General features: G+C 35.4%; 1 protein-coding gene and 1 long non-coding RNA gene across 3 annotated transcripts in view; one reads left to right on the top strand and one right to left on the bottom strand.

The window, feature by feature from the left end:
- Positions 1-24,791, top strand: part of LOC108735155 — a 480,326-nt gene that overhangs the window by 411,153 nt on the left and 44,382 nt on the right. The gene's annotated exons all lie outside the window — the stretch shown is intronic.
- The window catches only part of LOC108735152, a 130,828-nt gene that overhangs the window by 57,741 nt on the left and 48,296 nt on the right, over positions 1-24,791 (bottom strand). The window contains exons 1-2 of one of the 2 annotated variants that reach the window (XM_018466989.1): positions 18,488-18,688; positions 8,420-8,512 (exon numbers count right to left, since the gene is read on the bottom strand). In XM_018466989.1, the coding sequence (XP_018322491.1) occupies positions 8,420-8,512; positions 18,488-18,538 (144 nt within the window). In that variant the 5' untranslated portion in view covers positions 18,539-18,688. Of the gene's footprint in view, positions 1-8,419; positions 8,513-18,487; positions 18,689-24,791 lie in introns of those variants that run through there. The other variant, XM_025976645.1, reaches the window with a different exon arrangement.

Below are 24,791 nucleotides of genomic sequence, written 5' to 3' on the forward strand. Positions count from 1 at the left end.
AGATAAAATTTCAACTTTAACCATATATATATATTACTTAACTTGAACATACCAGAAAAACGTAAAAACCAAATTCAAATTGTCCGTAGCTGTCAATTCATTTATGCTCTTTGATATAATTAATCAAATGAAAAGAGGTTGCAACATTTCCATGGAGTACATTTTATTTGTAGTCGGATTTACTGGAAGGTTGCTCTTAATACTCACTGTTGAAATTAAGCAAATACGTGTTTTGGCAATTTTTAAAAATCAACCATAAAGGATGAAATGTTGCTACGTTGTTAGTATTTAAAATATAAGATGGCGACGATACATAAAATTTAAACTTTGTATCTGTGAATTAGGAGTTTTAGGTTTTATGGAGAAACAATATTAATTTCTGCAAGCGAAGCCACTGGTAAAAGCTAGTAGAAAGAAAATATGGTAAATGTCTAGATGATGCCCCTAACCACCATCGGGGGTGGGGGTGCGTGGTATCGAAAGAGGAGGTCTCCCCCACCCCTGTACCATAAAAAGTTCGTGGCGGTCTCAATGGGGGTTAGATGGGGTGGCTGTAGGGGGATCGAAAGAGGGTGGTCACCTGAGTAAAACCCCATAAAAAGTTATGGGGGTTGAAAGTTGATTATTTTGACAATTTTCATATACTATAAATCAAATAAAAATCAATAAAAAAATATTTTAAAGGGGGTGGAGGTGGGGGATCGAAAGAGGGTGGTCACTTGAACAAAACCCGATAACCTAACCTAACCTAACCTACCCTATTGATAAAGATATTTAAATAATGTTTTATATAACTTTCTCANCCCCGAACAGTGTCATTCATAAATTTTTTTAGAACCTTTTCGCCTGGTTATTATGTTCATAGTTGATAGATATCACAATTTCTGTATAAACCTGACTGAAATTATAACATTATTCAACTAAACTTCAATAATTCCTGCATAAAACTGATTGAAATAATAATATTATTTAGCTAAACTGCAATAACTTTTTTGAACCGATTTAAACACAGTGGATATTTATTTATTATCTAAAATTAATCAACACAGACAGTTAACATTAAATGTATTATTAAAGTGAAACTTTTATTGCATCGCCTCAAATTTTTTCGTCCATCTATTCCATGTCGCATTACATTACATTAGGTCTGTTCAAAAAGTATGGCGAATTTTGAACTTACCCTGGTTACGTATATTTGATTATCGATTCTTTTGTGGCCTTATGTTGGTACTCATGTCTCTTACTTATACCGACAAGTTCAGCCATGTTGAATGTTTAGTTAATTTTTGCTTTGCTTGCACGTGTTTTGGCTCGTCTTCGATTTTTGCCTATTCCAAAAAATGGATCAAAAAATGTGTATCAAATTTTGCGTGAAAAACAAAATTAAGTTCGCGCACCTTGGACAAAAGCAACGTTTATCGGTGGTACAATGTTCTCAGAGGGCCAAAAAGATGTGAACAACGGAGAGCGTGCCGAACGCCCGAGCACGTCAACAACAGACAAAAACATTGATGAAGTGAAGAAATTGTGCTGCCCAATCGTCGAGTCATCATAAGAAAAATTGCTGAGGGCCTATACATAACGATTAGTTCCAACTATTTCATTTTTACCAATGATTTGGCCATGAGACGGGTCGCCGCAAAATTCGTACCAAAATTGATCAATTTCGACTAAAAACAACATCATATTAACATTGTTAAGGAGCTATTGGACTCTGTCCGCGACGATCAAAATTTGCTCCAGAGGGTCATAACTGGCGACGAATCATGGATTTTTGGTTATGACTTGGAAACCAAAGCTCAATCATCCCAGCTGCCTCAGGAACCAAGACCGAAAAAAGCGTGCTAAGTTAGGTCGAATGTGAAGGTTTTGCTTACAGATGTTTTCGATTGTAGGGGCGTGGTGCATCATGAGTTCTTGCCACAAGGTAGGGCGATGCAATCTGCCAGAAACGCCCGGATTTGTGGAAGAACAAAAATTGGCTTTTACACCATGATAACGTCCCTACTCACACATTCTTGCTTGTGCACGAACTTTTGGCCAAAAACAGACTAATAACACCGCAGTGACCGTATTACCCAGATTTGGCCCCCTGTGACTTTTTCTTGTTCAGAAGAGGCCCATGAAAGGACGATGCTACTTTATTTACGATTGAGGAAATAAAGACGGCATCGAAGGAGGAGCTGAACAAGATCACACAAATGATTTTAAGTCTTTCGTGGATTGGAAAAAACATTGGCGCACATGACGATACGTGAATTTTATGTTTAAGTAATATTTACCAAACAATAGCTATATTTAAAAAAATGTCGGTTAAGATTTTTGAAAATTTCAAACATTGTTGTTGCTATTACGTCTACGTCTATATATTAATTAATAGAAGTCGCTGAACATTTTAATTTTGTAATTATGTAATTGTTTTGTTTACATAACTTTATAACAATAATTAATTTTGTTTTGCCATCAAATTAGAATAGGATTTTATAAAAATTACACATAAATAATAATTTATTACTGAAAATTTCACTGAGCACGGTTAAATCTATATAAGAACAAAGGCTTTCACGGCCGGAATCCATAGTAGAATGAAGATTCGGGCTATAGGGCCGTGGTCTAAGTGAACCATTCCCCAGTCGCTGTCGAGACATCGAGATACAATCTACGTTCACGTTGTCAACGCAGCACTACCACTGAAGATGCCAGCCGCAGTAGCTGACGAAACGTCTGAACGGAATGGTTCACTTAGACCACGGCCCTATAGCCCGAATCTTCATTCTACTATAAATATTGATCTTTTAGGCATATACCATAAAAACTTTTCGATTTTTAATTTCCCCAGCTTCCAATGCGAAACCCCGTCATTTGAAGAATCGCGGTAATAGGGGGTGGTGATTGATGAGATGAAATGAATATATAAGAGAAGTGAATGATTATTTGGGTAATTATTTGCCCAGTTGATCTAAGAAAATCAGAAAATAACTTTGATTAGGAGGGGCAGTCCGAAAATCGAATGCTAAGCTGTCGACGAAATATTAACCCTTAGGCCACTTTCACACAGGTGCGATAACGGCACGATTTCCTCCACGCGATTTGTCGTATCGCATTCACATTATGCGACTAAATGTTGTTTCGACAACGTTCCAAGTTGAAACGCAAGCCTACCTATCCTCGCGTCTGGTTTAGTTGTATGTATCTAATGGAATCTATGTGTGAAAGCGTACATTTTGTTAATACAAATCCGAATGTATTTGCGACATTTTTTACTGCAACGATTTTAATATTAAATCGCATCAGTGTGAAAGCGTTCGCTTTAAATATTTTTGATATATTTTTGTGTCATATTAATGTGAAAATTCATTTTCAATTAATTTTCCATCCACTACAAACTACTTCAGATTAATGAGGGAAAATTTTTGTTGCTGTTGTCTCACCCCCGCCGGGAATCGAACCCGGGACCTTTGGCTTTACACACCAATGCTCTAACCACTAAACTACGAGAGATGACAACAGCAACCACGACAAATCGTGCCTACTAGGTTACACATACTTCGATTTTTTTTCTTACTAAAAATTATATATATTAAATATGTGAAACACTATGACATTTTTAATTTTTTTTAATTGTGTTTTTATTTTTGAGTTGGTTGAAGCATTAATATGAAATATTGATGTGAGAATTCATTTTCAACTCGATTATCGTTATCGCACTGTGTGAAAGCGGCCTTATAGCTACCGCTCGGTACTAAATGCCGAAGGGTACTAAGAAATGAATATATGGATTTAAATACTGACCAAATTGAATTAAAACTTTTGTGTTATTCATACAGTCTATGTCGATAACTATAATTCAATTTTTCAATAATTTTACAGTAAGTGTAAGTATATGAAATTACCTTAACTTTTTTCCTAGCCCTAAAAATATGAAAAAGCTACTTTTATTAATTCATATACCATTTTATATATAACATCTATTGACGAATAAATGTTCAGGGTAACTTTATANAAAATAAATGAAGGTTAAGTTGGGTTAGATCATAAAAAATGGCTGTTAGAGTTGTGGTTTCCTTCCTGGAGAAATCCGACTTTATCCGGTTGATAGGACAGCAAGAAAATAAAAGAAGGTTAGGTTGGGTTAGATCATACAAAATGGCTGTTAGAGTTGTGGTTTCCTTCCTGGAGAAATCCGACTTTATCCGGTTGATAGGACAGCAAGAAAATAAAAGAAGGTTAAGTTGGGTTAGATCATAAAAAATGGCTGTTAGAGTTGTGGTTTCCTTCCTGGAGAAATCCGACTTTATCCGGTTGATAGGACAGCAAGAAAATAAAAGAAGGTTAGGTTGGGTTAGATCATACAAAATGGCTGTTAGAGTTGTGGTTTCCTTCCTGGAGAAATCCGACTTTATCCGGTTGATAGGACAGCAAGAAAATAAAAGAAGGTTAAGTTGGGTTAGATCATAAAAAATGGCTGTTAGAGTTGTGGTTTCCTTCCTGGAGAAATCCGACTTTATCCGGTTGATAGGACAGCAAGAAAATAAAAGAAGGTTAGGTTGGGTTAGATCATACAAAATGGCTGTTAGAGTTGTGGTTTCCTTCCTGGAGAAATCCGACTTTATCCGGTTGATAGGACAGCAAGAAAATAAAAGAAGGTTAAGTTGGGTTAGATCATAAAAAATGGCTGTTAGAGTTGTGGTTTCCTTCCTGGAGAAATCCGACTTTATCCGGTTGATAGGACAGCAAGAAAATAAAAGAAGGTTAGGTTGGGTTAGATCATACAAAATGGCTGTTAGAGTTGTGGTTTCCTTCCTGGAGAAATCCGACTTTATCCGGTTGATAGGACAGCAAGAAAATAAAAGAAGGTTAAGTTGGGTTAGATCATAAAAAATGGCTGTTAGAGTTGTGGTTTCCTTCCTGGAGAAATCCGACTTTATCCGGTTGATAGGACAGCAAGAAAATAAAAGAAGGTTAGGTTGGGTTAGATCATACAAAATGGCTGTTAGAGTTGTGGTTTCCTTCCTGGAGAAATCCGACTTTATCCGGTTGATAGGACAGCAAGAAAATAAAAGAAGGTTAAGTTGGGTTAGATCATAAAAAATGGCTGTTAGAGTTGTGGTTTCCTTCCTGGAGAAATCCGACTTTATCCGGTTGATAGGACAGCAAGAAAATAAAAGAAGGTTAGGTTGGGTTAGATCATACAAAATGGCTGTTAGAGTTGTGGTTTCCTTCCTGGAGAAATCCGACTTTATCCGGTTGATAGGACAGCAAGAAAATAAAAGAAGGTTAAGTTGGGTTAGATCATAAAAAATGGCTGTTAGAGTTGTGGTTTCCTTCCTGGAGAAATCCGACTTTATCCGGTTGATAGGACAGCAAGAAAATAAAAGAAGGTTAGGTTGGGTTAGATCATACAAAATGGCTGTTAGAGTTGTGGTTTCCTTCCTGGAGAAATCCGACTTTATCCGGTTGATAGGACAGCAAGAAAATAAAAGAAGGTTAAGTTGGGTTAGATCATAAAAAATGGCTGTTAGAGTTGTGGTTTCCTTCCTGGAGAAATCCGACTTTATCCGGTTGATAGGACAGCAAGAAAATAAAAGAAGGTTAGGTTGGGTTAGATCATACAAAATGGCTGTTAGAGTTGTGGTTTCCTTCCTGGAGAAATCCGACTTTATCCGGTTGATAGGACAGCAAGAAAATAAAAGAAGGTTAAGTTGGGTTAGATCATAAAAAATGGCTGTTAGAGTTGTGGTTTCCTTCCTGGAGAAATCCGACTTTATCCGGTTGATAGGACAGCAAGAAAATAAAAGAAGGTTAGGTTGGGTTAGATCATACAAAATGGCTGTTAGAGTTGTGGTTTCCTTCCTGGAGAAATCCGACTTTATCCGGTTGATAGGACAGCAAGAAAATAAAAGAAGGTTAAGTTGGGTTAGATCATAAAAAATGGCTGTTAGAGTTGTGGTTTCCTTCCTGGAGAAATCCGACTTTATCCGGTTGATAGGACAGCAAGAAAATAAAAGAAGGTTAGGTTGGGTTAGATCATACAAAATGGCTGTTAGAGTTGTGGTTTCCTTCCTGGAGAAATCCGACTTTATCCGGTTGATAGGACAGCAAGAAAATAAAAGAAGGTTAAGTTGGGTTAGATCATAAAAAATGGCTGTTAGAGTTGTGGTTTCCTTCCTGGAGAAATCCGACTTTATCCGGTTGATAGGACAGCAAGAAAATAAAAGAAGGTTAGGTTGGGTTAGATCATACAAAATGGCTGTTAGAGTTGTGGTTTCCTTCCTGGAGAAATCCGACTTTATCCGGTTGATAGGACAGCAAGAAAATAAAAGAAGGTTAAGTTGGGTTAGATCATAAAAAATGGCTGTTAGAGTTGTGGTTTCCTTCCTGGAGAAATCCGACTTTATCCGGTTGATAGGACAGCAAGAAAATAAAAGAAGGTTAGGTTGGGTTAGATCATACAAAATGGCTGTTAGAGTTGTGGTTTCCTTCCTGGAGAAATCCGACTTTATCCGGTTGATAGGACAGCAAGAAAATAAAAGAAGGTTAAGTTGGGTTAGATCATAAAAAATGGCTGTTAGAGTTGTGGTTTCCTTCCTGGAGAAATCCGACTTTATCCGGTTGATAGGACAGCAAGAAAATAAAAGAAGGTTAGGTTGGGTTAGATCATACAAAATGGCTGTTAGAGTTGTGGTTTCCTTCCTGGAGAAATCCGACTTTATCCGGTTGATAGGACAGCAAGAAAATAAAAGAAGGTTAAGTTGGGTTAGATCATAAAAAATGGCTGTTAGAGTTGTGGTTTCCTTCCTGGAGAAATCCGACTTTATCCGGTTGATAGGACAGCAAGAAAATAAAAGAAGGTTAGGTTGGGTTAGATCATACAAAATGGCTGTTAGAGTTGTGGTTTCCTTCCTGGAGAAATCCGACTTTATCCGGTTGATAGGACAGCAAGAAAATAAAAGAAGGTTAAGTTGGGTTAGATCATAAAAAATGGCTGTTAGAGTTGTGGTTTCCTTCCTGGAGAAATCCGACTTTATCCGGTTGATAGGACAGCAAGAAAATAAAAGAAGGTTAGGTTGGGTTAGATCATACAAAATGGCTGTTAGAGTTGTGGTTTCCTTCCTGGAGAAATCCGACTTTATCCGGTTGATAGGACAGCAAGAAAATAAAAGAAGGTTAAGTTGGGTTAGATCATAAAAAATGGCTGTTAGAGTTGTGGTTTCCTTCCTGGAGAAATCCGACTTTATCCGGTTGATAGGACAGCAAGAAAATAAAAGAAGGTTAGGTTGGGTTAGATCATACAAAATGGCTGTTAGAGTTGTGGTTTCCTTCCTGGAGAAATCCGACTTTATCCGGTTGATAGGACAGCAAGAAAATAAAAGAAGGTTAAGTTGGGTTAGATCATAAAAAATGGCTGTTAGAGTTGTGGTTTCCTTCCTGGAGAAATCCGACTTTATCCGGTTGATAGGACAGCAAGAAAATAAAAGAAGGTTAGGTTGGGTTAGATCATACAAAATGGCTGTTAGAGTTGTGGTTTCCTTCCTGGAGAAATCCGACTTTATCCGGTTGATAGGATGATAGGACAGCAAGAAAATAAAAGAAGGTTAAGTTGGATTAGGTCATGCAAAATGGCTGTTGGAGTTGAGATTTCCTTCCTCGAGAAATCCGACTTTACCCGGTTGATAGGACAGCAAGAAAATAAAAGAAGGTTAGGTTGGGTTAGATCATGCAAAATAGCTGTTGGAGTTGAGATTTCCTTCCTCGAGAAATCCGACTTTAACCAGTTGATAGGACTTTAAGAAAACAAAAAACGGTTAGGTTAGGTTAGATCATGCAAAATGGCTATTCGAGTTGAGATTTCCTTCCTCGAGAAATTCGAGTTTACCCGGTTGATAGGACAGCAAGAAAATAAAAGAAGGTTAAGTTGGGTTAAATCATACAAAATGGCTGTTAGAGTTGAGGTTTCCTTCATGGAGAAATCCGACATTACCCGGTTGATAAGACAGCAAGGAAACAAAAGAAGATAGGTTATTGTTCTTTCGACAATATTTGAAAGCACCCCTGGAAAAACTTTCGAACTATTTATAGCTTTCTAAGCACAAGTGGTTAGCAAACTACAAAGAGTGTTTTAATTGCAACAAGGTGTAAACAAGGGCGAACAGTTGCTGGTAGTGTTGCTGCCTGAACCGCCACTTTAAATGATTCAAACTCTATTTTCTGTTTTGAAAATATAAAGGATAATATACCGTACACGAAAAAGTGGACCTTGCCATACGCGTATGTGCTTCTTCTTTTTCTTTTTTATCATTCCACTATTAAAGTAGATATCTCTATTTTTTGTTATTACTGTTAATATCAGTTTTCAAATGGGAATGTTTCAGGCAATATCTTTTGAGGATAATCGTTATAACGTAAATTTTCTTCTTACCTTGAGAGCACAAAAGATGCAGGATTCTGCCATGCAAGCATGGCCGGTCAAATCTCGAAAACTGCGCCGAAAAATATCTAAATGCCATAGCACCTGTAACAAAAAAGGAACAATATTCATAAAATACATCTCCTTTCAAATGAAAATTAAATATTCAAATGTGTCCTCTTTTCTTTTTATGTAATTTATCTTATCCGGAATATTAGTGCAATTCACTTACTTATAATTAACTTATGATGACATAAAAAAATAGAATACAATTTAGCATGTACAGGGTGGGTACATTTCGACGTTTGTATAAGACAACTCAGTAACTATGAGTTGTTTTTTTCTAATAATACAAACAACCAAGATATGGACATGTAGCCAAAACTCGAAATTTTCAATTTTGTTTATAACTCGACAACAAAGGACGATAGTCAGTTTTTGAAAACACCAACAAGTTTGTCTCAAAAGAAAAGAGATCGATGCGCCGCCATTAATATCGAAATTTGCAAAAAATTCGTTCCCACCAGCCAGTAGGCAAGCAGTCTTCCTAACTACGCCGGAAGGTAGGGGGGAAGACCTTCTTCAGCCTCCTTTCGGGTATCGCGTGAGAAAGATGAGACGGGCGAAATGAAAACAGAAAAGAATGAAAGATTATCTGTGGAATATTACTGCCCCAGAGTTTGCCTAAGTGATCCAAAAAAACCACAGAAAAACTTGGACCAAGACAGGCGGACCCAGAATCGAACCGGCGTCCTCCCGAATGCTAAGCAATGGTCTAAAGTCTATACCTCCAGGTCATGCCGCTTTCGGTGAAATTTGCTCACCCTGTACATATAAATATATATATAGCAACTCTGTGAGCAGATTGATACACAAAAAAGGATAACGAACTTTGGTTAAACGATAATATTATTATTTCCTGAGTAGATACGAAAGCAACATGTTTACTAGATTGCTGAATAAACCTGAAACGGCGGTTAAGTGATTTAAAAATGAAAGAAAATTCTGATTGTAAATATAGGGCCTTTTTGTCATGTGCAAACAACATACGGCGTGTGCCCGCTTAAACATCTGTTTACACTTGCGCTTCGTGCACCGTGACCTACCACCTGTTCAGCAGATATATGCCCATTAAAAAAAGGGCACCAAATAACAGGTATTTTAGGCGTATTTAGAGTTCATTTTACGTTTGAAATCGTAAAATTACTGACCAGTTAGTAAAGGCTTTCGCGGCCAGTTAGGTGAACTAATACAGTCCTGATTTGAATCTAAAAGTCGGCGTCGATTGAAGTTGTTTCCTAACGTTTCGCTAGCAAGAGTGGTAAGCTTCTTCAAAGGTCCTTCCATCTCCGATGCTGCCGACGTTCACATGGATGAATATTGTCACTTTTTTTGCGAAACGTTAGGACATAACTCCAATCAACAACGACCTGTAAAATTATTTTTATGTATACAGTACAGTACAGGGGAATTAAAAACCTAACATACGGATACTCTATTACAGGCAGGGCATATAATTTTGAAGAATACGATGTAGTATAGAAAAAATTCGTACAAAAACCTTCAGTCATCTATTCATATAAGCAATAAAGTAACACAACTCCAATAAATGCAATTCAAAACGTCTGAGGCGTGCTACACGCTTTGTTCAAAAGATTTTGATATTTCGGTTACTTTGGGGTAATTTTCAGATAGACGTGGTTGAGAAAATACATTCCAAACGTTCATCAAATTCGGAAGTCAATATATTTAACTTTGAAGGAAAAAAAAAATGAGTTCGTAAACCCTAAAATAACGTTTTGCAAGTAATACTACGTGGAGATATCAACGATGAGTTAGAACAGTAACCTCATGCGTTACTACCGCAATCGCTCGATTATTTATTATTCTCAAAAGTTTATTTAAGAATTGAGATTGAAATTATTAACCTATTCTTTAATTTTAGTTGATAAATGTTTAATAAACGTTTACACATATAAACTGTATTATCCTTGACTTCTTTTGCAGATCGTGGATTGCCTAACCTTGATACAGATTATGTGTCGGTCTTGTGCAACAGAAGTTTTTTTTTCGTAGGTAGGAAATTAATATCTGAGGCTTATACAACGTAATGTTGAAGGCGTTTTGAAATTCTTGCTTCATTATACATTATAGGTAGGTACATAGTACACAGTTGTTTGCGATTATGCAAAAAAGACAATTTACTAATTTTGCACGTGTGCTTTTTTGGTGTAGTGTCTTTTTTTTTCAAGAAATTATATGAATAATTATTCTTGTGGTCAGCAGGGGCGTCCTCAAGTGAATGAACGGTAGCCATTACTACCAGGGTCGTACCCAGACAATACGGGTGTTTCTGAAATAAGTATTAAACTTTGGAGAATGTTAACTTGATGGAATAGAGAATCGCATGCATGATGAGTAAAGCAGTATGGTTAAAGAAGAAAGAAGTTTGGAAGAAAGCCAGACGATGTTGCAATCCGAAGCCCGGTTCTGGGCGTGAATTGGTAAAGTGTAAAGAAATAGTTACAACAACTAAGCAACTACATCGATTGAAGATGTAAACAGTGACGGTTATAAAACGACTAATAAAGTAAACACCAATAGCTTACTGCTATGCTACTACACATAATAATTTTTATATGTCCATAGCTATAACAACTACTTTGTTTATCGCTGATAATATGCAGTGCTATTTAAAGTACACCTATACATGCTATTAAAAGCACAAAATACAAAAAAAAACATACTTGCACAACACGAATGTTACATCTGATTGAATGCGGCGTTGCAATGTCGTATTTTCCTGTCTGATCCTACCAGAGCCGGACTAGTATTTCAACTACGTTTTTCTCGAAAACGGTAGACTTTCGGACCACTAAACATTTACTCAATTTTTTTATTGTATAGTGCCCTCTCACCTCCTGCAACATGGCTACTTATTTCAGAAACACCCTGTATATATACCTAGAACAAGCTCAGGTTGGAAAAGCAGGACGTTTCTAATATCGTATTTGTATTTTACAATTCTGCTAAATTGAGTAGTATACTAAAAGTGTTCCTTCTGTTTGTCGATACGACCAATAAAAACAAAGGGCTGCCCTGCGTGGGACACCCGGTAGAAACGAAGTTTTTTACGCTCTTCGAAAAATATTAATTGTAACTTTTGGTCAAAGTATTGTGTAAAAAAAAAAAGAATAACAAACATGGCTCACAATATTTATATGAAAACTGAACTATTTTTGGTCAATATTCTTCACTGATTTATTCGCAAATTAGACCAACGTTTCGCTTCTACGTTGGGGCCTTTCTCAAGACTATTTACTTAATGGAAAGCTTTCGACGTAGGAGCGAAACGTTCTCCTAGTTTGCCCCACAAATCCAAGAATATTGACCAGAGATAATTTCCGTTTCTCTCTCTCTCTTAATAAAAACAGTAAGCAGTAGGAAGAGAGATGTCCACTAGCACATCCGATTTCAAAAGTACTAAAGCTTCTACAATTTGTAGTGCAGTTACCAATACATATTCTTTAGGATATCAGAAAATCAATTATCATTTATTATTAATTATGATCATCCAAGTGCTTAACCCAAGGACATTTAAAGAAACATTGAACTAGAATGCAAAACCTATTCTACGGAAGCAGGTGCGTTTTCCGCCTACCTACTTTAATTATTTATTTACCTACGTAAGTGGAATCTCATTCATAACGAGAGTCTTCATTTTATTATCACGTAGTATAATTCAAAAAAATAAGACAACAAAATAATATAAATTACCTATTAATTATCTACTACATAATAGAAATGTCCTTACGAACAATCCGCAACACAGTGATTTATTTTTTTAACAGATTAACAGCTTATTCAGTATATACATAAGGGTAGTTTTGTTAACGCTGACCAATATTTTTGTTTGTGTATTCAACCTAGGGATTCATATTATATAAAGTTTATAGAAAAAGGCCTTCAATTCTAAAACCATAATTTTTAAGAACGTTTACTACTTCAGTATCAGCAAATACTAACTAGATGGCGATACAGTTTCTGCACTTAATACTTTAATTTTTCACCATCTTCGCCCTAATATACAAGATTATTTTTTAATCAATACATCGAAGACGCGATCAACATCATTAAAGACAGTACAACTGTAGGGATAGATGTGCAAGGGCAAAAGATTAGTATGCTTAGATTTGCAGATGATATAGCAGTATTAGCATCTAGCAAAGAGGAGTTGGAGATAACTTTAAATAAAATGGAAGCGGTATTGAGAAGACAGTATTGTATGAAAATAAATAAAAGTAAAACAAAAATAGTGGATGATTTCAGGTAATGTAGGAAGTCAGATAAGTCAGGATGGAAGGAATAGTAGGGATATAAAGCAAAGGATAGCGCAAGGTCGAGTCGGCTTCAATAAAACGAAGTCACTTCTGTGCTTACGAACGTTTAACTTTAAATTCGAAAAGGATTGTTAAAGGTGTATGTTTGGAACGCGGCGCTGTACGGATGCGAAACATGGACGATGGGCGCGGCGGAAAAGAAAAGGTTAGAAGCGTTCGAAATATACTGAGAATATCCTTGTATTTTTGATATTGCATGACCTATATATAGCACAACTTCAGTTGCTTCTATCTCAAAAACCAAACGTATACTAATCTTGAATATTTGTGTTCGTGCGAACTTTTGGGTTCACTTTTTATGTTACGGACAAATAAACGGCAACCATCACTGCATCACTACATATGTGACGGAAAGTCTCGTGCTACCAATTTCCTTTATTCCTTTTTTTTGAACAGTTGATAATCTAAGCGTCGTGTGCCTAAGTCATCCGATATCCTGTGGCTGGCTGTCGTATGAATAAATGCAAAGATTGTATACATGCATATATGCAAAGGTAGAAAGGAATTGTGTGCATACATTCATATGAATATATTCTGTAGTGTATATTATGTATGTACTTATTCTGTTAAGAAATACGCAAAATACATGGAATTATGTATATACTTGCAGTACTTTTGAAGTAAAAACTCCTCGGTACAGTTTCTAAGAAATTGTGTAACGGAGAAGTGTCCATTGAAGCACACACTCAGCTTCTTGAACTTTGCACTAATGGTAGAGTACCTAGTAGAAATAAAAGTAAATAAGACAATACTTCTTTATTTTTTCTGATGACCCTTGCATTTTTACAACAGTGTGGGCTTTGCATGGTCACCTTTCGCTCGCTCCCATTGTCTACTGGATCATATTTTTTTATCATTTTCTACTTGTAATGAAAATAAACTAGAAGGAAAGAAATTTTATATATAGTGAGGCATCTGTTTGTAATTACCACGATTTCAGATATACGAGGGTGGATTGATAAGTTTCCGGCCTAACCAAGAGATGACGCCACTAGGCCTACCTTGAGGTGACATTCTATAGTACCATCCTTGGATAGCTTGTAGCTATAGTTTCAGCCCGATCTCCTTGCTAGTGTAGGTTTGACAGCACGCTGAACAAGACGCCTCTGTGGTTTTCGTAAAAATGGAAAAGCAGGAAAATCGTGCTGTCATCAAATACTTTTATTTGAAGGGGTTAACGCCGAAGGAAATTAAAAAAGAGATGGACTCAACACTGGGGACATCCTCCCCGTCATATTCAACCGTTAAGCAGTGGGTTTCCGAGTTTAAAAAGGGTCGTGTGAGCACCTCTGATGGGCCTCGCTCAGGACGCCCCGTTGAGGTCACAACTCCAGATATGATCGAAAAAATTCATCAAATAGTGCTGGGAGACCGCAGATTGAAAGTGCGTGAGATAGCTGAGACCTGTAAGATGTCATATGAACGTGTGCAACATATTTTGCACCAACATTTGCATATGGAAAAGCTCTGTGCAAGATGGGTGCCGCGTTTGCTAACAGTCGACCAAAAATTGATTCGAAAAAACATTTCTACCGCAAATTTGTCATTGTATAAGCGTAATCCAAGCGAATTTTTGCGTCGATTCGTAACCGTTGACGAAACGTGGGTCCACCACTACACTCCTGAAACCAAAGAACAGTCTAAACAGTGGATTGGACCAGGGGAACCAACTCCAAAGAAGGCAAAAACAATTTTTTCGGCGAACAAGGTTATGGCTACTGTTTTTTGGGATGCAAGAGGTATTATATACATTGATTACCTTGCAAAGGGTAATACTATCACTGGTCAATACTACGCAGACTTATTGCAACGTTTGAGCCACGAGGTGAAAATTAAACGACCTCATCTGGCGAAGAAAAAAATCTTGTTTCATCACGATAACGCACCAGCGCACACGTCAATCGTTGCGACGGCTAAAATCAACGATCTAAAGTTTGAATTGATGCCGCACCCTCCTTACTCTCCAGACCTAGCCCCGAGTGACTATTTTCTGTTCCCTAATCTCAAAAAATGGCTTGGCGGTAAGAGATTTGCGGACAATGAAGAAGTAATCGAAGCTGTAAATGGTTATTTTGAGGAGCTTGACGAATCAGTCTATAGAGATGGCATTAATAGACTGGAACACCGCTATGAGAAATGTATCAGCCTTGGAGGAGATTATGTTGAGAAATAAAAAAAAAAAATTTTTAAAAACCTTGTTTTTCTTGGTCAGGCCGGAAACTTATCAATCCACCCTCGTAAAACCTTAGCCGAACGAACTAATTTTGCATACGTTTTATTGTGATAACATTAAATATTTTAAAATGTCTTTACCTTTGCCTATAACGACTTCCGGATATAACGACCAAATTACAGTGGTCCCTTAGTCGTCGTTATACCCTAAATCCACTATATTTATGTTGGGTCATTTTTATTCGACGATGATTTTCCAAAAATGTAATTTTTTTGAAATACCTACTCTATAAAATATATACGTAAAATGCATACTACCGAGATATTTGTATGTTCTGTTTTAAATGTTTTTTATTAAACGTTAAAAATTCTCTTCTTTTTTTTAAGAATATTAAAATTCAAAGCCTTTTGTTTCTACCGTCGTGAAGCATTTAATTATTCCGTCATATTGTTGGAGGCCGAAATTCTGATTCAATAATGCAATTTTACTTGATTCCACTCAAAATACTATCATTGTCGAATAAAACAGCTCTTTTATAAGATTATGATTTTACGACACACCTAATTATCAATAAAAATAAGAAAGACCTAAAATATTAATGACTTGTTGTACACTTTACTACGAAGTAAATTGATTAATAACAACAATAGAAGCAGACTATCATTTTAAAAACTATTTGATAGTACTGTATTTAGTAGACATTTAAAATTGTTGTCTATTTTGTATCTTCTTCTTCAAATAGTACATTGTAATAACCATTTTCCAGCTCTTTCATTCATCAGTTTCGTAAAAAAATGGTGGAGGCCCCGGTACTTTGATTATCTAACCCTAACTATCAGAAAAGAAGATTAACAAGCAGGCCTGTTTTAATACTGTAATATCAGTAATAGCTAGAACATTTAATATTGATGCATCATGGTAATAATTTGAAGAGATTTGAGCATACTTTCATTTAGACATCTCTAAATTTTCAGAATGTTTAGGAACTTCGTTTCGTAATTAAAAATTGATGTGTGTGAAAAATGGCGTCTAATCACATTGACAAGTGTAAAAGAGATTTTTACGAATGAGAAATAGGATGTGATGTTGTCATCATGTACGCTAGGTAGATACGTATGTTGTTACGAAATATTTTCAAGTAATAGGCAGCGTAATTCTAAAGACTTATGCTTATACACAGGGACTTTCTTCACAGTATTGTTACATTCAAGGATGTACATGACAACCAATACATTGATTCCCAACTGCTCTTAAGGATGTTTTGGAGGTATGTCAGAATGCTACGAGACGAATAAAAATTTGGAAGAATGTTCCTCTTTCAATTCTAAAACTCCTGTAAAAATTATATATCGATTCACTAAACCGTTAAAAAGTTGTAGTTTTACACGTCATTGTATGGAGATTAAATTTATCTTTATTAACAGAAAAAAAGCTACCAGAAATTTTAAACTTTTATAATAAGTAACTTGAACTCTGGAGAATCACTTTAGCGTAAGGTTATTCAAATTCACTAAATGGTTATCGAGGAAAAAATGAAAAATTATCTGAAAATCTCGTTTTTACTTGATAATATAATGATAATATTTATAATTGTCTGAAATAAATGCAATTTTAAAGTTTTAATTATTATTTAAACATATTAAAAAGTTTTACGCTCATTATTAATAAAGATTGAAACTAAATATTTTTTTATTTCCAAGTTGAAATCAAGGCATATTCACTGCCAAAAGTCAGTTAAAAATTATTCGTTATTTCTTATTTTATTCAAAGTTTTTGGTCAAATTCCAAATTTTCTCTCAAACCGTATACTTTTTATTTACCTCATGATATGCTGCAAAACCTAATTAATCACGAATTTCTAATTTTAAGTACTCTTGTCTTCGATTGTACCTCCCAAACATCCTTAAGTAGGCCTGTAGGCAGAGACCGGTCGATAGATGGCAACCTTTGTACTAGACGCCGAGGGTAAGACTTACTGTGAATGGCACATATTCGCTGCTTAACAATAGGAGTTCTAGAATTATCGATCTGAATAAAGACAGTTTGGGAAAATTCGACAAATAGACCTCTAGACGACAGCCAATGGATAATTCATGAGTAATAATAATAACAGTACGAATTACGAACGAATACAAAGTGATATTAATACAGTGACGAATAAATAAGCATTATAAATACCGTGTGATATAAATAAGAAGCAGTTTAAGTGTCTTTAGTGTTACAGTGTAAAATAAATAATTGTAATATAAATAACGGTTTAAATAAATAAAATTAATGCTGGAAAATTCGGTACAATATAAAACTGCCAACCCCCTCAAAATGGTTCATCTGTTTTAGATGTTTATATGTTTTCGTGTATTACTTATTTCCGAAGTCAGCAAAAAAATTACGTTTTGGCTAATAAGATATCAATTTATGGAAAAGTAATCTATGTCACCGGAATTCGCGGTGATGGAATTAATTATTATGAGACACTGAACTTTAATGAACCCATAAGTAAAATAAATAAATGAACTAACCTACTAGATACATAAATTTACTTAACGAAGGTTTTTATTTATATTGCATAAATTGTTTGTTCACCTAATCCTATGATACTTTTTTAACTGATTGAATTTTTAAGCTATAAAATATGTAACGTTACATGCTGCTATAAAATTTGCTTGATGATTTAGGGTTTTTATAGATTTTAACATAAGACTAAACTGACGGACCTATTTTAAATATAAAAGACCTTTTACTATGGGTTAGTCACACCTGACTTTCTTAACAACCATTACTAAGTAATTCCATCGTCGACTTTTTATTTTATTTTACCATTTAAATGGACTCGCTTCACAACTTCCCAAACAATTTTTTTTTTGTATTAGTTGAAAATATTCGACAAAATATTATTCCTCTTTAAGCTTCTGTATTCCTGAAATTTCGAACATATAAAAACTTTACTTTGTTGATATAATATTTGCGATTCAAAATGTTGTAGGTCATAATAAAATTGATTTTAGAAGCTATATATTTATTACAATGGAATGAGCAACGTTTTTTTACCTTTTAATTAGATCGTTCTTAAATTTGCCAGTTGTTAAGAAATAAAGCAGCGTTTTTTATATGCAGTCGTAAAATTGCAATGGCGCATCAGCCTCTTCGTTCCTAGTTTTTTGTTTCTTATTATTCGTTTACAAGATGTAAAAAGTTATTTTATAGAGGAAGAAAGTCCATAAATCGAATTCTAAACTGCCAAATTATTTGCATACAGATTAAGGTATGTAATACCCACTCAAAAAAAAAAAAAAAATGTACTCGGGTACGAAATAAGAAATCGACAAAATTTATCGTTTCCTTTGCCATCCCACATTGGCGCCTAAAATGTAAATAACAATAGCCGATGGATGGTTCGAAACCTATAAGGTAGTGATAATAGGCAACCCACCTGTACCCCATAACAACACCATATGCATACGTTCACACAGGTGGATAGCACACGCTCACAACAACCATAATATTTACCTTGGCAATTTGCAAGATCGCCTTGGCTCGCGGCGTCTTCTCTTTTGTCATTTTCTTTTATTGACTGACACACTTGTTTTCACATATCCGGAAAATAATCCGGGGAAAAATACTTTAAAACACCACCAGACCGACAACAAGTTTAAATCGACAACGTTCGGAGGTGAAAAACTACTACTGACACGCCAACTGGTCGTTTAAACTACCTGTGTGCAAGCGAAGTTGGCTGGTCGTAGGTAACCATGACGGTCTGTGTGTGTGTGTGTATTTGTGTGCGTGTGTATAGTTCAAGAAATATAAGTCGAAGAAGACGAAGAAGTCAACGGCGGCCACGGCGAAGTTTCGCCACGGGAAGTAGAACTCCGAGCGGCCATTGCTGCTTAACAACAATGGGCCTGTAAGCGCGGGAAGGGATCAGGGGGGCAGAGCGGGATGGGAATGGAGCATGTCGACGAGGAGTGAAGCGGAGAAGAGAACGGAAAAACGAGACGCCGCCGCCGCCGGCCGGCCGGCTCGAAGGACCAGAACTCAACAGCAGAATAATGTAAATTCCACCGGTATAGGTGCTTAAGTAATTTTGTTCAAGATAGTAAACATGGAAACACAGAACAGCCAAACCCAACCTGTAGGTAACACCCTCAACCAATTTTTTTTATTCACATTGCTGGGGAAGAAACGGAAGAGCACAGTAACGACCACACTCATGAACAATAAGGACGGTTTCATTGAAAGTTTAGAAATATAAACAGTCATTTATTGCTTGAGATTAATCCTCAAAACAATTGAGTATATGTGCGTTATTTAATAGACTACTCTTCTTCCCACACTTGGACACCCTTTTAATCATCATTAAAAGAAGGTCGTCAGTCCTAAGACTAGTTGGACACACTCTCTTTCCTATTCTGATCTAATCTTCGCATTTTCCTAAAAGTAGAACATCCCACATCCTTAACTATTTGCGAACAATAATCTAATCTAGGTTTACCTCTACTCTTCTTAACTCCTGTTTCTGCCTCTAATATGTCTCTGCCCTTCATACCTGAGAAGGAGTCCTACCAACCTATCTCGCCTAAACTCCGTATCACGTACAGGGGCGGCTCAAGCAATAAAACTTTCAAATAATTTATAAGCTCAATGATGGTTGGGGTTAGAAATATGAGGAAGTGAAAGATTAACTGTGAAATGTTACTGCCGCAGTATTTGGCTAAGTGATCCAAAGAAAACTTGGACGAGGGCTGAAGGACCCGAAATCCAACCGGTGTCTTCCTGAATGCTAACCAATGGTCTAAACTTCTAGGGCAACGATCGGCAACTGGCGGACCGCTAATAATGTTTTGAAAGTAAATTACTCAAATAAATTATTCATTTTCTGTGGATAATAAAGTATGATTGAGCTTTGAGCGCTACCCTTATCATTGTTTTGGAGAAAGGATTGTGACATATACATTTTGTCTGGACTTCAATAAAAATCCGCAGACCACTTAAAATTGCTTGCCGACCGTAGCTGTAGGTCATGCTGTTCGGTCCACTAACAGATTCGAGTCAGTATAGTTGGGACATTCAAAATTGGCGTAGTCCTTAATAAAACTGTCGCATTTACTATTTTCTTTCAACTTACTAACTACTTAGATTGGAGCGGTTGCTGTCAGAATGCCTACTTTTACTCACGACAGACGTTATAGGGAATATCATAAACATAGAAAAGAGATGGCAGGTAGGANAAAAAATAGGTGCTTCTATTTGAAAAAATAAAGTCGGTGGTAGTCGCTTGCTTTTGCGCCACTCTGTAGGTATACATGAATTTACCATGAAAAACCCGCAGCCAAAAATAAAGATCGATGTGTCCAAACGTTTTCCCAAAAAACAAGCATATGATAAATTTGTTCCAATCCACAAGTCCTCACTGTATTATTGTCAAATTATTTTTAAATCATATTTTTCGTTTGAGATTAAATTATTTAATTAAAATTTAAGCAACCAAAGTTGCACAATTAGTTTCTTCTAATTGTAGGTTTTCTTATCCATTATTAACAACAGGATCTGTAGTATACGAAAATATTTGTAAAATACTACATATTTATATCTTCAAATAAGGAAGTTAACCAACAAGGTCCACTTGTGTCGATATCTACTTGCTGAGAACGAATCCAGGCGTAGCCAACCTCAACGTGATAGGCACGTTAGCTAGACCACTTCGAATTATTTTATTCTTTTCACTTTGTCTGTACTACTCTTGATGCATTTCCTAACTTGGATATGGATGGTATCAACTGCCCTTCAGATTTTGCTTGTCTTTTATCTGACTGTTACAGTTGACAACAATGGGCTTGGTGACGTCTAAATAATGTAGTTACTAATTACTTTAATATATTCAGTTCTTTGACACCAAAATCATTTCAAACTTCAATCAGCGATAATTAATTAAAAAAAAAGCATCGTCATTACGAAATTTATTTTCACATTGCCATAAATTGCACCGTTGATTCGGATAAGTCGGCGGTAATTATTGATTTCCCCCTTTTCGATAAATTTTATTTAGACGCCATTCTACATATAAAACACTACCTTTTATTACGATAGATTAAACACTGGCGTTGGTAAGATTTAAACAATTACTTTAGCGACTACAATCAGTCGGAGATATCAGACAGTATAATTAGCAATGAATTTTAAACAGTCTGTGTTGTTTCAATTACCATCACACACAATAATAATTATCTTCGTGAGAAACGGAAAATTAAACAGACTCACGGCTTGCTTGTATATCTATTAGCAGTTAGTTAGTTAGGTTTGTATATGTATTACGTATGTTATGATATTATGTTTGTATTGTTTGATGCGGACACAACAGAAACTTTATACTTATCGCTAATATTTTTAATAAAAAGGTATGTAAACGCATATGTATGTGTAATGTTTGATGTTTTAACATCGCAATCTTCTACGCGTAGAGATACTTAGAGATATATACCTATGTAATAGTGTAAGTTTTCATACCAACCAATCGTCTGGAACAGTTCCTTAGGAGATGCAGTCCTGATCCTGGTCACACATGATTAAATTGCAGGATCGGACTGTGACGAATTATAATGAGATGGACACATAAAGGTATCTCGGGGGCTCTATGACTTTGACAAAAGGCCTATTTTGTTAAAATAGCCAAAAAGAGTAGATAAGCTAAATTCTAAATTTATTGAACAATTATTTTTGTTTAAAATCACAATAAATGAATAGATACAGTAGAATCCGCTTATAATGAGCGAAAATGTTATTATTAATCATTTGGGTCACTACAGCCGGATATGATTTCTTGAGAATCAGTCATAATAAACGATATGTCATTTTAAACGGAGTCATTATATCCAAACTTTCCTATAGAGAATTTAATATGAAAAACAAACTTAACACTGCAATTACTTCATGTTAAGCGGTTGGTCAATATAAGCGGAGTCATAATAAACGAATTCCACTGTACGTACAGATTTATATGAAATGGAAGCGGTATTACCACAACAGTGTGGTATGAAAATTAATAAACTNATAAAAGCAAAGTATTCAATCTATGTCTTTGGACACATCACCTTATATGGACATTAGCCTCATATTAGTCAAATATTTTAATGATGAAGCCTTGTACTTCTTCCTCATTAATTTTTTATTATTTTTAATTAAGTTATCATCATGCTCAAAAAGATTTTCAAAGCACTTTCTACATTTGGAAATGTGTTTTCAATTTTGTTTTGTACTTAATAGTTGATTTCTCCAAAATGAATATATTTGGTTTTCGGTTGGTTGATGGATCTGGCAGAAACTAAGGGGCCGCCGTCGATGGCTGGGTCCTGAGGTACTTGTCCAGAATGTCTAATGAAAAGAGGGACATACTTAGACTAACTACAAAATTACATAATACCCAGTTTAACTGCGCTTTACCCAAATGGTGAGAATTCAAATGTAGCAGCAGATTCGGTACGATTCCAACAGGATGGAGAATTCCTACGCTACTCGCGAATAATACGAAGTTATCTTAACAATATTTTCCCAAAATGGGTGGATCGGAAAGAGATGCGTTACCGAATGATCAGTTAGGTCTTCAGACCTGACCCCAGTAGATTTTTATCTATGGGGTTATCCGAAATCTAAAGTCTACTTTAATAAGCCGGAAAATATTGAAAAATTAAAGAACAGAATTAGATTTAAAATACAAAAACTCCAGCCACAACCCTTAACTAAAGTGTTGAGTCTGTCAATATCGACTATCGTCAAGAAGGTAATGGTCAACAATCTGAATATTGCGTTAAGTAGGTTGTTGTCCTATTGTTTAATAAATTTCCGAAAAGTAAACTCCTCAATTTTAAATGTGTTTGTTCCAACATACGCGTCTTCCCAAACTTGAAAGAAATCATTCGTAATTTTATTAATAACTACGGACATGGTACATGAAACATAGTTAAAATTCGATGTAGAATTCAAAAATGTACTAAAAAATAGGTGCTTCTATTTGAAAAAATAAAGTCGGTGGTAGTCGCTTGCTTTTGCGCCACTCTGTAGGTATACATGAATTTACCATGAAAAACCCGCAGCCAAAAATAAAGATCGATGTGTCCAAACGTTTTCCCAAAAAACAAGCATATGATAAATTTGTTCCAATCCACAAGTCCTCACTGTATTATTGTCAAATTATTTTTAAATCATATTTTTCGTTTGAGATTAAATTATTTAATTAAAATTTAAGCAACCAAAGTTTCACAATTAGTTTCTTCTAATTATAGGTTTTCTTATCCATTATTATCAACAGGATCTGTAGTATACGAAAATATTTGTAAAATACTACATATTTATGTCTTCAAATAAGGAAGTTAAATATTACGGACGAATGTATAATGTTTATTACATGTTTAGTACAAAGTCCGAGATAAAAAAGAAGATTTCATATCCATGCGGAATAATCTCGTCCAACTGGATGCACAACTGCCCATCGATTCGGCCAAGTAATAAAGAAACAAGATACGAGGTCGTATTACGATACATTTAAGTCCATGTGAATCCCTAAATGACGTTAATTAACCATAAATTAATTGTTTATGAGCATTCCGGTTAATAACTTTATTAATTGCTAAAAGGGAGTCACAGTGGCGTAATAGTCGAAAAGCTCAACACGAGATCAACTTCATCCAGAATAAAGACGCCATAAAAAGCAATTGTGACCCAAGGTGATAGATGTGCTTGGTGTACTGGAACATATTGATAATCGATGCTTACAATATTGTAAAAAGTTAGATAAAGTCATTTCATCTATATAATAGTATACCATTACAACGAATTGAATTTTGGTCAAACCCATAAAAGATATCGATTTCAAATTTTGTAAATTACACATACAATTAAAAGTCATTAGGTTCAATTTTTCATTAATTATTAACAATTGAAGATGAGAAGAGTTTAATTTAGAATTAAAAAAGTAAAAATACGAAACAAAGGATAGCGCAGGGTAGAGTCGCTCTTTACAAAAAGATGTTATTTCTATGCTCGTGAACAGTTTATTTAGAAATTCGAAAAAGGGTGTTAAAGGTTTATCTGTGTCTGGAGTTCGGCTCGTGTCAGTTCGAAACGTGGACGTTGGCATAAAAGGCTAGTTAGAGACATATTAAAAGTAGAATTAGGAGTTAAAGAAGAGTAGAATAGATTATTGTACAAAAATAGTTATGGATGTGGGATATTCTAGCTTTAGAGAAATACGAAGATTAGCTCAAATTAGGAAGAATAAGAAGAAGACATTAGAAGTGCGTGTTCAACCAGTTTTAGGAGTGACGACTAGGGTTGCCACCCGTACTTTATTATAAAGTATTGTACTCTATTTCGACTGTGCGTACGTTATACTTTACTAGATACATAAAGTACGCAAAAATACTTTTTTTAAGGCCTTAAGTAAACATCGTAATTTTGTAAGCGATTATTCGAAATTCAGAGTATTTTTACATCAATAATATTGCACAGAAAAATAGCAAGCTATATTTACGGAACAGCCTGATTTCCCAAATCTGTTCAAGGTAGTATCAGTTTTGCTGTCCATTCCGGCCACTTCAGCAATTACAGAAAGAGTATTCTTTGTTATGAACGCAAAGTGGCGGGACGACAGGAATAAAGCTTCATTAAAACTAATTACAAATGAACTTTTGGTTTACTTAAATCTTTGTTTGCCATGTTTAGAGGCTATTAATGTATTTAAGAGCGACAGCAATTTGTTACTGGCTGCTAGGTGTAACAAAAAATATGTTTTTAAAAACAAAAAATAAAATACTTTATT

This window comes from Agrilus planipennis, unplaced genomic scaffold (assembly GCF_000699045.2).
Source record: "Agrilus planipennis isolate EAB-ADULT unplaced genomic scaffold, Apla_2.0 scaffold102, whole genome shotgun sequence".
NCBI lineage: Eukaryota > Metazoa > Arthropoda > Insecta > Coleoptera > Buprestidae > Agrilus > Agrilus planipennis.